Source organism: Budorcas taxicolor, chromosome 3 (assembly GCF_023091745.1).
Source record: "Budorcas taxicolor isolate Tak-1 chromosome 3, Takin1.1, whole genome shotgun sequence".
NCBI classification, from domain to species: Eukaryota; Metazoa; Chordata; class Mammalia; order Artiodactyla; family Bovidae; genus Budorcas; species Budorcas taxicolor.
This window is the reverse complement of record NC_068912.1, coordinates 10,616,611-10,634,303: the sequence shown is the minus strand read 5'-3', so window position 1 is coordinate 10,634,303 and position 17,693 is coordinate 10,616,611. Positions and strand designations below refer to the sequence as shown.

The 17,693-nt window shown below is 45.0% G+C and overlaps 1 protein-coding gene across 1 annotated transcript; it reads left to right on the top strand.

Moving 5' to 3' along the window:
• Positions 1–13,759: 13,759 nt before the first annotated feature.
• On the top strand, positions 13,760–15,284 carry DUSP23 (dual specificity phosphatase 23). The gene is made up of 3 exons (XM_052637669.1): positions 13,760–13,842; positions 13,937–14,205; positions 14,813–15,284. Exons 2-3 carry the CDS (start codon positions 13,939–13,941, stop codon positions 14,996–14,998), a joined length of 453 nt encoding a protein of 150 aa, XP_052493629.1. The 5' UTR covers positions 13,760–13,842; positions 13,937–13,938; the 3' UTR covers positions 14,999–15,284.
• The last annotated feature ends 2,409 nt before the right edge of the window (positions 15,285–17,693 follow it).

Below are 17,693 nucleotides of genomic sequence, written 5' to 3'. Positions count from 1 at the left end.
GAGTGGTTTGCCATTTCCTTCTCCAGGATATCTTCCCAACCCAGGGATCGAACCCGGGTCTCCTGTGTTGCGGGCAGACACTTTACCATCTGCAACATTTAAAATCTTACTGTGGTCTTCACAAAGTTTTACAGCCACATTCTTGATTTGATCTATATCCTCTGGTCATTTCTTACTTTGAGAATTTTTGGCCAGTTGAAAACACTGAACATGTGAAATCTTGAAACTTTATTTCCCAGCTCAGTGTATCCTGGGGCCCTCTATATGTGCTGTAAATTTGCTTACAATTATAGCAGTTCTTTCTTTAGCTCATCCCTCTCTTCTCATATCCCATTATATATAACATTTTAAAATTTTAAGTGACCCCCCTCAACATTATAAATGGAAATCTTAAGCCAAATCCACAACTTCATGAAGTACATTTTCTATCCTCCAAATTATCGGTGGTGACAGTATTATCAGTTGGGTCACTACTATGTACTATGGGTGTCCTTTATCAGCTGCCAGCAGCAGCTTCCTCTCAGGTCTTCCAGATTCCACCAGCATTCTGCTTGCTGTCACCATAACCTCCCACCAGACACTCAGTCCCAAAGCCAATGCTACATAATTTCGGATTTTATTATAGTAATGTGCAAATTCTGGATATCAATTTTTATATCAGCTTTCCATCTCTGTAGCAAATGTATCCAAAATGTAGTAACCTCATGATTATTATTATTCCATCAGTTAACTGGATTATTCTTCTGCAGGTCATATCTTTGCTCACTGATGCAACTGAATTCAGCTAACGGGGGTTGCCCATGGGGACTAGAATCAAGCAGCCTCTCCTATCATATAGTATTTAATTCCAGGCTTTTTCACTGCATGGTGATCTCAGGGTTCTAGGAGAAGAAGCCTCAGTGTGCAAGTACTTAATCAAATCTCTGCTTCCATCACAGTTGTTTATATTCATTTGCCAAAGTAAGTCACGTGGATGAGGCCAATGTCCATGTAACAGAAGAATATATAAGGGTGTGGGTGCTGGTAGGTATAAATCACTGGGGTCATGGCTATGATAATTGTCTATAGCAGTTAAATGTAAGTTTTGTGGGTTTTTTTTTCTGTATCTTTATTCAAGTGTATAGCCCAATATATTTCATTTACCTAGGCATATCTAGTATATATTTGCTTAATTGAATTGAAGAAGCACAGAGTTCTGGAAACAAAAGGATCAAAAAGGATAAGACTACTATATCCTTGAAGACCCAAAATACTATAAAACAAAGCCAACCAGTAAAAAACCTTTCTTCCCACCATCTTTCCACATTCTTACGAATCAACTGTATTTCTGGCCAAACATGGTCTTTAGAGTATCATGAATTTCATATGAATAATTCATTAATCCTATTTCTGTTATGGCTATAATCAATCTTAGAAATAAATTCCATATGTATATGAAATTTTTTCTGATCCTAAATAACTGTTTGAACATCAGAATAATCATATAATGTATATCATATTTGTATAAGAGGAAGAGAATTGAACAGAATTATTGGTATTTCACACCCAGTATTTGAATTTTTGCTAAGATCAGACATGAAGCTTGATCTGTCTCTCTCATCTGGGGATATAGGTATATTTAGCTTTTCACTAAAATAAAGAGAATTAGGAATGTGTTTTAGCGGCCTCTAAGGTCTTTCCATCAATCATTTTCTCCAGAAGAGGTTGGGATTTTTCATCAACAGTAGCGGGTAATGACGAACACATTTTGAGACTGGTTCTTGATTAATGATTTCTTGCCTTCAAGGACTGATAGACTATAAAATCTGTACTAAAAGACACATTCTTCCCTTGCTACCAATTGTGATTCTAAGACTCCAGACATGTTTGCGCTATTTTTCCCGCATGAAGCAGAATATCCTATCAAAGTGTAACAGGAGGATTCACTGAGACTTTTCTTTGCATGAGGTAGTTTTCTGTTCTGTTTGTTTGCTTACTTGCTTGTTATACTATTAACCTTCTGCCTAAGTTTCCAGTCCTAGCGCTGCTTCCTAACCCAACCTATGGGGCCACAGAAAGAATTCGTGAGCCTATTCCTTGGGACCAGACGGGGTCACTAAAGAACTCCAAGCTGAGGGCAGAGAGGAAAAGGTATCCCTGTTGGTCTCTGATTGAAAGATCTAGGACCAATTAGTCCTGATAAGTACGTAGAACCTACTGCGATGATGATCCTGAGAGTCAGCGTTTATTGATCTCGCTGTGCCCTGCGTAGTTCAAAGCACTTTACGTGGTGGTTCAAAGCACTTTACGTGGATTAACTCATTTAATCCTCACAAGCCTATGAGGTAGGTGTTATGATTATCTAGACTTTATAAAGGAGGGTACTGAGGTGTAAAGCAATCTATTCAGGGTTAGATAGCTTTAAGTGGCCAAATCTGATTTGAACCCACCACCAGCATTACTGCTTCAAAGACAATGGCCTCATGCCAAACTCAAAATTCCTTCCTGCCTCTATGACCTTAAGATTGTACCTTCAGCACCAAGTCACTTGCATTTACATACATATGATGTAAGTTGATCCACTTTTCTGATGATTTACACAAGTTGTTAACAGAAAGGCCATTACAGAAGGCTCTGGCAAGTCATATAAGGCCAGTGAATCTTAGCCTAGGTTCTTTTATCCTTGACTGTCTGGGCACCTACACTCTCCTGGAACTTGAATGGGATTGGTACCCAGACCCTTATCTACCAAAATACCTCTCAGCCTCCAATCCTACAGAGACAGAGCTGGAACTCTCATGAGCCGTGCACCCTCCTCAGCCACCAACACTATGTCCTGCCCAATGGGCAGTTGGTTAAAATCTGTTTCCTGAAGATGTCGGGACCTGTGGTAGACATGCAATATATAGACCTGCATACAGGAAGCTTTCAGCCCCCACATCCCTGACTTCCAGTTTGAGAAACAGGATTAATTTGGGGGAAATACAAACCCGGAAGTAATTAGAGGGGATGTTTTAGAAAAATTCTAACTAAACCACCTTTCTAGTCTCTTCCAATCCCATTCCCACCCTCTTAATTTCTAAGGAGAGCATTTATTAGTTTGATTTCAAAACACACACTTGTACCTGTAATTACTATATAATGTCTGTTTACTTTTTTAAACGAAAATGAATTTAAATTGATCTTGTTTTGTGAATTTCAAGGCACCCCCTGAGATAAATGAAGACACTCCAGGGTGTCATCAAACCAATGCTGGGAATCCTTGCTCTAAAAAGTAGAGAAACAAGCTCATTAAACCTTCAAGAAGCCAGAGGGGAGAAATGTATATAGATATAAAGATAGAGAGTGCACGTTAGAGAGAGATTTTTTATGTGTGTTATTCACTTATATACACATATACAAACACACACACAAATACCTATCAAAAGTGGTGCAACAAAATGCGGTTATCTTTAGGTGAACTGTTGCAAACTTAGCATCAATGCCTCTCAGTATTAAGACCATTCTACCACAGAGGAGATGCTGGGAACAATCTTTCCAAAAGAGAGGAGAGGCCATTCTTTTCCAGAAATAGGCAGATGGGAAAGCAGATAAGAAGTTCAGAACAGCAAACAGGTGAATCTCTTGAGTTTCCTCACATTAGTGCCACAGACTGAGATAACTGGTGGGAATTTTCCAGAATTTCTTGAGCTTTATAGTGGAGTGGCTTCCCGGCAAGGCCTCTGAGAGCCTCTCACTTAGACGTCACAGGCTAGGATCTCCGCAGACCTTTCTTAGGACACCCCCTCTGACAGGTGTGTAAACCTCTAATTTCTTGTATCACTTCCCTTCATACTTGGAAAACATAGTGTGTCTTCTCTTTGAACACTAATATAAATAGGTAATAAGTAATCACTTTTTTCCTTTTTGTGTATATATATGTTAATGCTTTTTTTAGTATTCAACTTTCTATTTTATATGTTTTCTTGGCCACACCACAGGTATGTGGGATCTTTGTTCCCCAACCAGGGATTGAACCAGCACCCCCTATATTGGAAGCACAGAGTCTTAACCACTAGACCACCAGGGAAGTCCCTATATGTTAGTGCTTTTAAAATAAAGATATGGCATTTATATACTAAGGGCTTCCCAGGTGGCCCTAGTGGTAAAGAACCCGCCAGCCAATGCAGAAGACCTAAGACACACGGGTTTGATCCTGGGTCAGGAAGATACTCCGGAGGAGGGCATGGCAACCCACTCCAGTATTCTTGCCTGGTGAATCCCATGGACAGAGGAGCCTGGAGGCCTACAGTCCAAAGGGTCACAGAGTCAGACACAACAGAAACAACTTAGCACAGCACAGCACACGTTTATATTATAAAGCAATAAATGCTTTCAAATATTTTTGATATGTGATGTAATAAATGTTTTCATAGAGATGCTAAAGAAGACGGATACAAAACATAATTGTAAGGGCACAGGGAAGGCTTCCTAGAGAAAGTGGTGTGGTCCAAACTGAATCTTGAGGGAGGAGAGGAGCTGATGCAGGGTACAGGTAAGAACAGGACAGGTGAAGGGAACAGCGTGTGCAGAGGTACAAGAGAGGGCTCTGCTCTGCACCGTGTGTTGGAGACTCACGTTGATGCCAAGAAATGAGGTAAGATGAGGCTAAAGAGAGAAGCAAAGGCCTGATTCCAGAGGGATTTTTATGCCAGTCTACAAATGTCAGGATTTTTTTTTTTTTTTTAAGGCAATAGGAGTTACTGAAGAGCTGGGAATGTCAGGGCTGTGTTCTGCAAAGAAGCACCCCAGCTGCACAGAGGGAAAGTGTGAACAGGCAGTAACAGTGGAGGCCATGGGGGTGATGGTTCCTGAGGGGATTCCAGAAGGATGGGATGTGGATGGGAGGAAGTTCCACTGGAGGGATGAGGGGATGTTGAGGTGGTCCAGTGGTTTCTTCTCCTCTTCCCCAAATGGCAAGGAGGCTGGGACACTTAAACTGACGGATGATAAATCAGGCAATTTCAGCCCTGCTTGGAACATACTTTAAAGGCAGAGACGGTAGAAAGTGATGTTTCCAGAATTTCTCCAGAAAGGAAATCAAGGAGCCAAGCCCTTCCTTGGAACAAACACAGGAAATTCACAATGTACATCTAAGCATATTTTTCTTTGATAGCTCCCTAACCAGTGGAGAAAGCAACAGACTGTTCCAACCAGGGACACTAAGTGTTTCGAATTGACCTCAGGCATTTACCCAGGCCAGTTAGGTCTCTTTAAGGCCTTTCTCCCTGTGCTAAATGTGGGCTCCTCTGCCCACTGCCCCGCTCATCCAAAGACACCCGGAGATGTCAGGAACCACCTCTTATGACCAGGCTGTTTTAGGTGCTACTGATAACTGCCCCGCAGAAGGGAAGACAGAGCTGCAGGATGAAAGGTCTCTCAACAGGGCTTCCTTCTCAGGCAGAGGTGTGCATATAAGCCACCTGGGATCCCGCAGGTCTGGGAGGGGCCTGAGATCCTGCATTTCTCACAAGCTCCCAGGCCATGTGATACTGCTCAGCTGTGCATAACACTTCGAGAATCACTGGTCTACAGGTGGTCAGAGGATCAGCCAGGAAGGTGGGGAGGTGCCTAGTGGGAATGAGACAGTGATAATTCCTGTGCTCCACTGATTCACTGTTATCTGTCACATCTGCCCTGGAAAACGGACCTATGTGATCTGAGACTTGAAGGGGAAGAGACGAGAAATAAGACCACACTTCAGAAATCTCAAAAGTCTAGTATTGCAACCAGCGTATTAAAAATTAGAAAATAAAACAAGTAAATAAGGCATCTGTATTAGTTTTCTATTACTGTATGATCAATTGCCGCAAGCTTAGTGGCTAAAAAAAATACCCATTTGTTAACTCACAGTTCTGAGATCAGAAGTCCAACTACAAGTTAGCCAGATCCTCCGCTCAGGGTCTCATCAGGCTGAAATGAAGAAGACAGCCAGGCTGTACCTCACAATGGAGGCCCGGGTCCTCTAAGCTCACCCGTTTGGCAGAAGTCACTTCCTTGAAGTTGTAGGATGGAAGCCTCTGCTTTCTTAATAGCTGTCAACTGGGAATCAGCTCCCAGAGCCACCTTGCTGAGGGGCCTCCTTTTGCCATGCTTTGTGACATAATCATGGGAGTGCTATCCCCTCATCAAAGTGTATAGGTCATTTGGGGCCATCTTAGAATTCCACTAACCACAGCATCCTATGACCACACTTCGCATTAGAAACATTAGAGATATTCCCATCGGTCTCTAAATCATGTTATGATTGCAGTGATGGCAGCAGCAACTTCCATTTGTGAACATCAATTGCGTGCCAGCATTTTGCCAGGTTATAACATATTTCTACCTTATTTGACCCTATCAATAATCCTTAATAATCTATATCATTACAGACATCTGAAATGGAGACTTAGAAATGTAAAGTAATTTGGGCCAGGTCACATAGTTTACTGACCCAGTGATGTTTGATAGCATGAGGATTTCATATGTATTTATTTATATTCACCCGTGTGTGTGTGCGTGTTAGCCTGTCAGTCATGTGACTCTTTGCGACCCCATGGGCTGTAGCTTACCAAGCTTCTCTGCCCATGGGATTTTCCAGGCAAGGATACTGGAGTGGGTTGCCATTTCCTTCTCCAGGGGATCTTCCTGACCCAGGGAACAAACACAGGTTTCCCGCATTCCAGGCAGATTCTTTGCTGTCTGAGCCACCAGGGAAGCCCACATACATATAATATATAATATACATATATAACTTAAAATATATATATGAAATATATATATCTGCATCATTTGCTGTACACCTGAAACATTATAAATCAACTGTATTTCAATTTTTTAAAGAAAAAAGATAATGATTCCATCACTGCTGAAAAATTTTCTCATTCCCTTTCCAGCTTATTGTCCTTCCCACACAGAGGCAACCATTATTCTGATTTCTATCACCACAGATTCATTTTGCCAGGCCTTGAACTTCACACCCAGAAGATCATACTTACATTCTTGTTGTGTCTGACTCCTTTTGCTCAGCTTAATGTTTTTGAGATTCATGCAGTGTACTTTTATCATGTTACTTGTTACGTTTATCAGTAGTTATTTCCTTTTACTGCTAAATAATATTCTATTTTATGGATATATATCACAGTTTGTTTATGGATGCTTTCCTGTTGGTGAATCTTGGTTTTCCTGACATTTTTTGGTTATTATGAATAAAGCTTCTAAGAATATTCTTCTACAAGTGTTTTAGTAGACAAATGATTGTGTTCTCTTGAGTAATTAGGAACAGAATTACTGGATCATAGGGAGGTGTATATTTAACTTTATAAGCAACTGTCGAAAAGTTTTCCAAAAGAGTTGTACACTTTTACACTCCTACCACCAGTGTATGAGAGCTCCAACAGTCCCTTATCTTTGCCAATATTTGGCATTATCAGTCATTTTAATTTTAGCCATGCTGAAACTCCAATACTTTGGCCACCTGATGTGAAGAGCTGACTCATTGGAAAAGACCCTGATGCTGGGAAAGATTGAGGGCAGGAGAAGGGGACGACAGAGAATGAGATGGTTGGATGGCATCACCGACTCAATGGACATGGGTTTGGGTGGACTCCGGGAGTTGGTGATGGGCAGGGAGGCCTGGCGTGTGCGGTTCATGGGGTTGCAAAGAGTCGAATACGACTGAGCAACCGAACTGAACTGAACTGAGTGGGTATACTCCTGTGGTTATAATTTGCACTTCTCTGACAGCTACTGATGTAGCGACCCTTTTCAGCTTAGTACTGGCCTTTTCTATATAGTCTTTTAGGAAGCATCCAAGTCCGCCCAGTTTTTATTGGGTTAGTTTCTACTTCTCAGTTATAGGGGATTGAGTACTAGTCTAGACCAACCGAGTGACTCAATAAGCTGTTGAGGTTAAACCAGAAGATCTCTGAGATTCTTTCTGATTTTTACACTTATGCTATAAAAGTGCAATGCCAAGGTTTTCAGTAATTTCTTCCCTCTGGATCCAAGGGAAAGCAGTTTATAGAGCATTAATCCAAGAAGTAAGATAGTTTACCAAAACTATTCTCATCTCAAAGGTGTCTCTTACTGAGTGCTCCCTCTTCTCTGATTCTGCTCTCACTTGACTGTACTCAACAGCTTTGCAAAAACTAAAGCCCAGTCCCCAATTCCCTCTCTATCTCTAACCCCGCCTAATCATAGCTTCCAGGATAAGACCTCCCCCTAATATCCCAACATGGTCTCAAGTGTGCTCCTGGAATGGTCTAAAGGAAAAACAGAATTTTAAGTGCCATGAAGGTGATAGAATTGTCAGAAAGCATATGAAATCAACTAGTAAGTTGTGAGCTATCTGTCACGGTATGTTCTGTAACAGTATACAAATCAAAACACAAAAAAGACAGAGGGAGAAGGAGTGGGAGAGAAAGAGAGAGAGAGAGAAACAGGGAAAAGCTGTCAGTGCCATCTTGTGGAAAGACCTATATTAAAATGTCCAAGGTAATCTGGCCACACCCCAGATTACATCAGAGCCTGTACACTCAATGCCAATGTGCACACAATAGACGGCAGGATAGCATCACCGTTCATTTATAGGCAATGGTGATGGTGGATGGAGAGTCCATCCCAACTGCTTGCTTCCTGGGCCATGGCCCGTTATTAAACAATTTGTATATCATCCATAACTATATGAACACCACATAAAACCCACATACCTCCAATACCATATTTACAAAACTCACACCCAAACTATTCTATTTGGTTCCTGCATACAGTACAGTTCTCCAAATGTAGAAAATTTGCATGGACCTATCACAACAATCCATCCCCCAAACACACACACACACACACACACTTAGACTGCAGTTGCTTAGAGTATAACTTTTTTTTTTTGAAAAATAAACTTGATTTTATTTCACTTCTTAAGTTTATTAGCAATTATTTCTCAGGACTTCCTTGATGATCCAGTGGTTAAAATTCTGTGCTTCTACTGCTGGGGGAGGGGGTGGTGGAGAGGGCATGGGTTAGATCCCTGGTCTGGGAACTAAGATCCCACGTGCTATTATGCATGGTAGAAAAGAAAAATTATTTCTCTTCTTTCCTTTTATTTGAATATTCCCATCTGTACTGGTTTCCTATTGCCACATAAGAAATTCTCCCAAAATTTGATGGTTTAAAATATTAAGCATTTATTATCTCAGAGCTTCTATGCATGAGAATTCAAGGGAGGCTTAGCTGGGTGATTCTGGCCCAGGGATCTGTGAGGCTATTGTCAAGATGTTGGGCAGGTAGTCTAAAGTCTTGATGGAGCCAGAAGATCCACTTCCAAAATAGCCAGACCCGTTCCACGAGGTTGATACGAAGCCTCCCGCATGGATCTCTCATGAGACTCCTCACAACACAGCAGCTGGCTTCTCCCACAAAAGAGCAAGTCAAAAAGCATACCGTATTTTATGACTTTACCTAAGAAGTCACATAGATGGGTAAAGTTATAAAGGGCTTCCCTGGTGGCTGCGACAGTAGCGATCTGCCTGCAATGCAGGAGACACAGGTTCCATCCCTGGGTGGGGAAGATACCCTCGAGAAAGGAATGGCTACCCACTGTAGTATTCTTGCCTGGAGAATTCCATGGAAAGAAGGGACTGGTGGGCTACAGTCCATGGGGTCACAAAGAGTCAGTCATGACTGAGCGATTTTCAGTCACTGCAAACTTCCACTTAAGTTTGCCTTCTCTCTTCCATTCAGAAGGGAATGTGGAATTCCATCATTTCCACAAAATCCTGTTGATGACACAAACCAGCCCTAACAACGCGGGAAAGGATTGCACAAGACAGGAGATGGTTCCCTACAGGGGGAGCATCTTTAAGGCTGGTTACCACACCATCCCTTCTTAAACTCAGTTTCCACATCATAGGGTCCCACGTCTGAACTGTGTTAAGACGAAAGGAGATCAGAACATTTAAGACACTGGGAGCTCTGGCTGCAGTCTAAGGGCCACAGGAACACAGATCCAAACAATCCTCTGCCTTGGTAAGGCACAGGAACCAACTTGGAGGAAGGAATTCTCTGACTCTGGCTTCGGCTCCAGTTGCCGCTGGTATCAGGCCATCGGGGAACTGAGGCTCCGCCATCAAGGAGGACAAGGTCAAAACATTCTTACCAGCTGGGGAAGTGGGAGGTAGACAGCCCTAAAACCACTATATTGGACTTTCAAAGAATGTTATTTCCAGCATTTCACAACAGACTGAACAAAACGGAAGGAAGAGCCTGTCCTCCTAAGACTGTGCTGGTGCTTCCAACCCAAGCTTACCTTTCCCCTACAGGCTTCTTTTGTGCTTGTTATTTTTACTGCACAATTAACTTTTCAATATACATGATCTGATTGTCTTTGATGAGTAATTCAATACTTTATTATATGCTACGAGAACAATTACCAAATCTCCCCCCAGTATGTTGTAAATTCTTGAAGTCAGGGAAATTAAGCTTATTATTCAGCCTACCATCAGTGTCAACAGATTATTCTCCAGGAAAATGGCCCCCTCAACACACTCACATATACACGTGATCAAACACGTGCACACAACAGGAGCAGAGCTCTGCAAACAGCAAGGCTTATTCATCCCTTTTTACAAAACAGTAACTAGACTTAGACAGGATCATATTGACATAGTCATTCTCTTCTTAAAAGCACAGACATGTAAAAAGCATATTTCAGGAAGATGCCAAACAGCACCTAAATAGTCCTCAAACTCATCCAATTAAAAAGGCTCACAAACACTCCAGCAGGAAGAAAGATTTCCATCCGGCCCATCAACAACAAGTTGCCCACCAGTTGAAGCCAATGAAGAACCATCACTGCCCTCCTCATTTTTGTCCTTTCCTCTATAAAAGCAAGCCCCGCTCCTCTGTTCCCTGGACTTGCCTATAGTTTGTCAGAATTTTGTTGTTGTTGCTGTTTAGTCACTAAGTCATGTTCGACCCTTTGCAACCCCATGGACTACAGTCCACCAGGCTTCTCTGTCCGTGGAATTTCCCAGGCAAGGTTGCCATTTCCTTCTCCAGGGGATCATCCCAACTCAGGGACTGAACTCACGTCTCCTGCACCACAGACAGATTCTTTAATGCTGAGCCACTGGGGAAGCGCTTGCCATAGTCTGCTTGTCTCAAATTGCAAGTCTTTACTATTCCTGAATAAACTCATTTTGCTGGTGAAAAAAAAAAAAGACACAAACATCCATTGTCACATAGTCCTGGAGACTTGCCTACACTCCCAGAAATGTACTTTCACAGTCTGGCATATACATATTTTTTCATTCATTTAACATTTTTGAGCACCGTGTATCAGGCTCTATATTAGATGTATGAAATTCAAAGATGGAATGACACAAACAGATAACCCCAATTCAATAAACTAACTGCTCTACCAGGAGTACATATTTATATAAAATGAGATGGGGATAGAGATTAAATTTTCCTGAAGGTCAGGTAACACTTTACAGAAGAGTAAAGAAAAGAGGCTCAGTATTGCCTGGGACTGGGGCCTATGTGTAAGAAGCTGACATTGTTTTAGTTGCAAGAATCCTAGCCAAGAAACCACCTTAAAGGAGTTTTTCTTTCAGTGTGAGGCCCTGGGCCCAAGACAGAAAATTAAATAGTATTCTCGACAAGGGGACATAGACCAAGGCAGAAACCCCTTTCACGCAGGGTCTGTTAAAAGCCAGAGGCAGAGCAATAGAAATGGAGGAGGAATTCCTACAAAGGAAGCCCAAAATGGGTTAATGGATGCTCTTCAACCCCTGCAGAGACCCCATAGGAATCTCTGTCTCCCCTAGAAATGTCTTCTTTCTGGAAAAGATGGGCTTTGCCCTGGATCTCAAGGAGGCAAGGAATGGGCATAAGGAAGTGGGGAGAGATGTGGAAAATTTTTCCCTAATGAATGAGGGAGCGAAGAAAGGACAGCAAGGAAGAGGAACTAAGAAAAGTTCAGTCTGAAAGGAGCAAGTGCCTCTTGTCACTGAGGGAGTGCAATCAGAAATGCTGAGCTAGGGGCTGACTGAAGCTGCTGGCAGGGGAGAAGGGGTAACTGGTGGCCGAGAGGCATAGTAGGAACACACTGGGATGGGCTAGAAAGAGCCGTGGTGAGTTGTGCAGGAAATGGGAGTGCAGATAGGAAGGACATAATCAGGGCTGTGATTGTTCAGAAGAAAGGGAAAGGGCAGATCTGGACGCTCCTGGAACCTGAGGAGAGTAGGTGGAAGCAATGCTTCAGTTGCCAGGATAAATGGTTAAGTGTGCTTTCCACAGGGTCAGAGCAGGCTTTGATCTTTGGAGGAAGAAAAATTTCTTTTCATTTTGCTGGAACCAAGTGTGTGGGTGAGGGATAGATAGGGACGGGAGGGGGCATATGTCTTCATGGTTTCCTGGGCTTGGAATGAGACAGACCTTGGCTCAACCAGCCCAGCTACTTACTAGCTGTGTGTGCTTAGCTAAGTTAACCAACTTCTTTAAGCCTCATGTGCAGAAGGGATATAGAAATACCTTCCCCGTGCGGCTCTTCCAGAAAGCACCTGGCATGGGGCCTGGTACATAGGCAAATTCAATAACAGTTAACTATTTTCATAATTACAATTAGTCTGATTACTAGAAGCACATTGTTCAAATGAGGATATGAAACATTCAGATCACAATTAAGACACTGTGTTCAAATCTACTTCCCCACCTTCTATGAATGACACACAGAAACTCTAGCCTCTCCAGGGAAGGGTGACTCACAGAACCTGGGACTTAGGAAACATGAAGAGAAATTAAGAAATCCTGCAACTGTTTAAAATTAATTAATTAATTAAAATAAAGAAATCCTGCAACTATTTAACCCAGCTGAGGGGCATGAGGATGGTCATGTGAAGAGGCAGTAACCTTCTGTTTAACTTTAGAATACAATACTGTTTTGTTAACGATTCCGGAGCCAGAGTGCTAGGCTTCAAATCCCCTGCCATCAGTTATCTCTTGGTCAAGTTCCTGAACCTCTCCAGAGCTTTAGTGTTCTCATCTGTAAAACAGAGTTAATTAGATTACCTACCTCATAAGATTATTGTGGCAATTATATCAGTTAATACATGTAAAGCACTTAGGATAATACCTGACACATAGCAAATGGTCAATTTGTTAATCCTTTTAAGTTGTTGTCTTTGTTGTGGTGGTGGTTGTTATATAATTACTACCCCGGGTAAGATTTCAGGGCACCAGATGGCGGCAACACGGTTGTATGTTTTTAATAATTCCAGCAGCGGAAAAATGAGAAGAGTCCCCTGTACAACAGTGATTCTCCCTTACTGGACAAGTTCTAAAAGTCACTGATAATGACTTGTCAGAGTCAGTGTAGAGAATATTCCTCCCTTAAGGATGATGTCGATTTACCATCTCTTAAACTCCTGGGCATCCACTGAGACGAAAGTTATGACAGGACCAGGCTCTTGGGCAGCAGGGGCAGATAGCAGGTGGTGCAATAACTCCCACCGACCGCCAGGGAGCAGCAGAGCTCGACCCGGGGTTGCTTCATCCACAGAAAACAGTTCTGAATTCCTTCTAGGTTTTCCTTCTTAGCTGTTTCTGCGGCCCACCAATCTCCGTGCGCACCGCTGCAGTAATCCCGCCCATTACTGACAATCCAACCAATCAACGAGTGTCCTGCTTGGGGCCCGAGAGCTCCTCGCGGTCCCTCAAAGCCAGGAGTTCGGCATTCTAGCCCCGCCCCCTAGGCGGCTTGGCCAATCCCCCGCGGCGGTGCCGGACGTCGCCCAGGATCTGTCCCAGAGACCACGTGGTCCCAGGAGGCGCCACTGCCCGGTAGGTGGAGGGTTACCCGGCCTGAAGGCGGGTGGGCCGAGCGGGACCGACCGGCCTCACCCCCGGTGACTCGCTGTCCTGCGCCCTCTTTCAGCCATGGGCGTGCCGCCGCCCAACTTCTCGTGGGTGCTGCCCAGCCGGCTGGCGGGGCTGGCGCTGCCCCGGCTCCCCGCCCACTACCAGTTCCTGCTGGATCAAGGTGTACGGCATCTGGTGTCACTGACGGAGCGCGGGCCCCCGCACAGCGACAGCTGCCCCGGCCTCACCCTGCACCGACTGCGCATCCCAGACTTCTGCCCGCCGGGCCCGGAGCAAATCGACCGCTTTGTGAAGATTGTCCAGGAGGCCAACGCCAGGGGAGAGGTCAGCGGGCGGAGTCAGCGCGCGGAGGGAGGGACTTTGGGAGGAGTCAGCGGGGACACTCGGAGTTGCGGGCGTCAAGGCCAGGATTAATTTAACTGGGTTCCAGGAGAAAGATTGAAGGAAAATGGTGAGGCCAGAAGACCATTGTAACTATTACACCAGTACAGAAAGCCGAAGCGGTAAGAGGGAGGAGTAAAAAGAGGGCCCAGCGGGAGAATTGGGTTTGAGGAGAGGCAACAAAGAACCAGCTAACGTGAGTTGAGAAGGAGAAAGGGTGGACAGACTTTCTCTGGAAAGAAAGGGAGAGATGGGGGTTGAAGTCAAGGGCTATTGAGCAGACTCCAGAGCAAGGTTCTGTCCAAATGTAATGGAGCCTCTTTTAAAAAGGTAAACAAGCAGCAGGAGAAATTCGTCTTGATAGTATAATTTAACCCAGTAAGTCCAAAATAGTCTTTCAACATATAAGCAATATAAAATAAATTCTTAACCAGATGTTTTCACTCTTCAATGCCCTACATCTTTCAAACTTGGTTGTATTTCACAAATGAGGGGCGGGAGAGTGTTGGGAGGGTGTCGAGCTCCACCCTACCCAGCTCCCCCTTCGCAGGCGGTGGCAGTGCACTGTGCCCTGGGCTTTGGCCGCACTGGCACCATGCTGGCCTGTTACCTGGTGAAGGAGCGGGGCCTGGCTGCCGGAGACGCCATCGCTGAGATCCGGCGCCTTCGACCCGGCTCCATCGAGACCTATGAGCAAGAGAAGGCGGTCTTCCAGTTCTACCAGCGAACGAAATAAGGGGCCTCCGTACCCTTCTGCCAGGCCCCCGCGGCCCTGATCTGTGCGTTAGCTGGGGCCAGAGACGCGGAAGTGGACTGAGTGCCAAGCTCTCCAGTACCCAGCTGGCCCAAGAGACTGAAGGAGCCCTTCCCTGCAGGCAGGTCCTGGTAGGAGGAGTGGCTGGAGCTGCACTGATGTGGGGGTCCCTCTGCTGCTGCCTTGAATAAATAACTTAAAGAACAGCTCGCATTGCATAGCACTTTACAGAGTGCTCCCACACATCAACTTTTTTGAGCTTCTCAGTAGCCCTGTAATAAACAAAAAGCTCCCCGGTAGCTCAGCTGGTAAAGAATCTGCCTGCAATGTGGGAGACCTGGGTTCAATACCTGGTTTGGGAAGATCCTCTCCGGAGGGCGTGGCAACCTACTCCTGTATTCTTGCCTGGAGAATCGCCATGGACAGAAGAGCCTGGGGGGCTACAGTCCATGGGGTCGCGAAGAGTCAGACACAACTGAGTAAGCACAGCACGGCACAAAGGAAAAGCAGAAACCATCCCTGTTCTTTGGATGAGGTGGCCAAGGCTCAGAAAGCTCCAAGGTCACACTTGGAAAGTAGAAGTGTGGGCCAGGACTATAGCAGGCATTTTCAGCCTTTTAAAGATGCTGAAACTTATGTATCTACCCTCTGGAAATATTTGATGTGTCTTCTGGGGAACTGGTCGGTGAAAAGGAAACCAATCCCTGGCAACCGAGGGTCTCTGATGCTGGCAGGCCAGGAGGGTACCTGTGGACACAGCCCTTCAGTCCTGCCCACATGCCCCATGTGTGTCACCCCTTTAGCCCTCTTAAGACAGAGAAGGCATGGATGCTGTGTTCACAGAGAATCACCATCTCTGTCTCCCTGGGTCTGGGCGCCTCTCCCCAGCCTTAGGCTGCTCGGCTCACCTGTGACCTCCAGCCCATTATGCTGCCCCACAGCTGAGGCTGAGGAGTGCCAGAGCCCAGCCTCTCTGGGCAGAGGATATTAGATGATTAAATGAAGACATTCAGGGCTATGAACCTTGGCCATGTTTCTGAGATGTTACCTTCACTTCCCCCGTTGAATCCCACCCTGCCAGCACCACCACCACCACACCTGCAGCTTCAAGAGACAGGATGAGTGGGATAAACTAGGCAGGTGAACACTTTTTGCTTTAACTCCGGCCTGAGTTCCCTGTCTTCTCTTCTGAGATGTGCAGAGCAGGCTAACCAGGCTAGATCAGGGATTCATCATGAAATGTGTACTCCATGCCTGTGGACCAGGCTTTGTTAGAAGCTGGGACTCTCCAGCTGTAGAACACGTAATTCACAGCCTCCTAGAGGAGGTGGGTTCAACAGTGTCCAACCACAGAGAATAGGTATTATGACAGACACACATTCCATCCAGTGGGACATAGAAGAGGAGAGGGTTCCTCCATAGAGCCCATTCCTTGTAGCCTAGCCACCACTAGCCCCAGGCCACCCATTCCTCACTGCGTCTTCCTTCCACTGCTACCCACTCAACTCTGCCCTCCTCCAACTCTTAGACAAAAGGACTATTCGCCAGTTCAGTTCAGTCGCTCAGTCATGTCTAACTCTTTGCGACCCCATGGACTGCAGCACACCAGGCCTCCCTGTCCATCACCAACTCCCGGAGCTTACTCAGATTCATGTCCATAGAGCTGGTGATCCCATCCAAGCATCTCATCCTCTATCATCCCCTTCTCCTGCCTTCAGTCTTTCCCAGCATCAGGATCTTTTCTAATGAGTCAGTTCTTCGCATCGAGTGGCCAAAATATTGGAGTTTCAACTTCAGCATCAGTCCTTCCAATGAATATTCAGGACTGATTTCCTTTAGGATTGACTGGTTTGATCTCTTTGCTGTCCAAGGGACTCTCAAGAGTCTTCTCCAACCCACAGTTCAAAAGCATCAATCCAACTCTTAGACAAAAGGAATATTTGCCAGAGTCTTGCCAATCTCACTCCTAAGTGAGAGAAAAGCTGGAAAGTGCCCTAGCCATCCCCCCCCCCGCCCCCCCGCTTTTTCCTCTGTGTGTCAAATCTAGGTAATCAGTTTCTTCATTCTGTTCCCTTGGCCGCCACCCAGCTTACTCAGGTGAGGGCATCTCTCAAAGAGAAGAACGCACAATTCCAAGCATTTGGGCCAAAACAGAGAAGTGAGAAATGGATGACAAGAAACACTGAAGCCCTTACCCTCCTCCCATCAAAGTCTCCTCTTCCCTGCTCTCCCCCAACAGCATGGCCCGTCCTATTTCCTGATGCAAACCAGGGCCTCTTCCAAAGGGGTGTATTGAGTGTGTGTGTGCATGAAGGCGGTGGGGAAGGAATGGTGTGAACAGCCCACTTCCTGGATCTGTTCCCTCCGATTACCAGGATTGGAGGAAAGCAGGGAGGCTTGAAGCTGCACTCCGGAGTTCCAGCCTATGGAGGTCACACAACCACTGTTCGTTCTTTCTGCCCCTCCGTTCCTATCTTACACCATCCTCCCAGATCCTCTGCACTGCAAGAAAAGAATCTGCCCTTCCCTTCCTCCCAAGCCTCCTTCAAAGGAGAGAAAAATTTTCTAACCCCATTAAAGCCCTGTGTGCAGCCTCCATCGCCATAATTTAAGCGGGTCTCCTCTGCCTCAAGAGTTCCACAGGGAAATAAACATATAATTATGTGCTTAAGGAAAT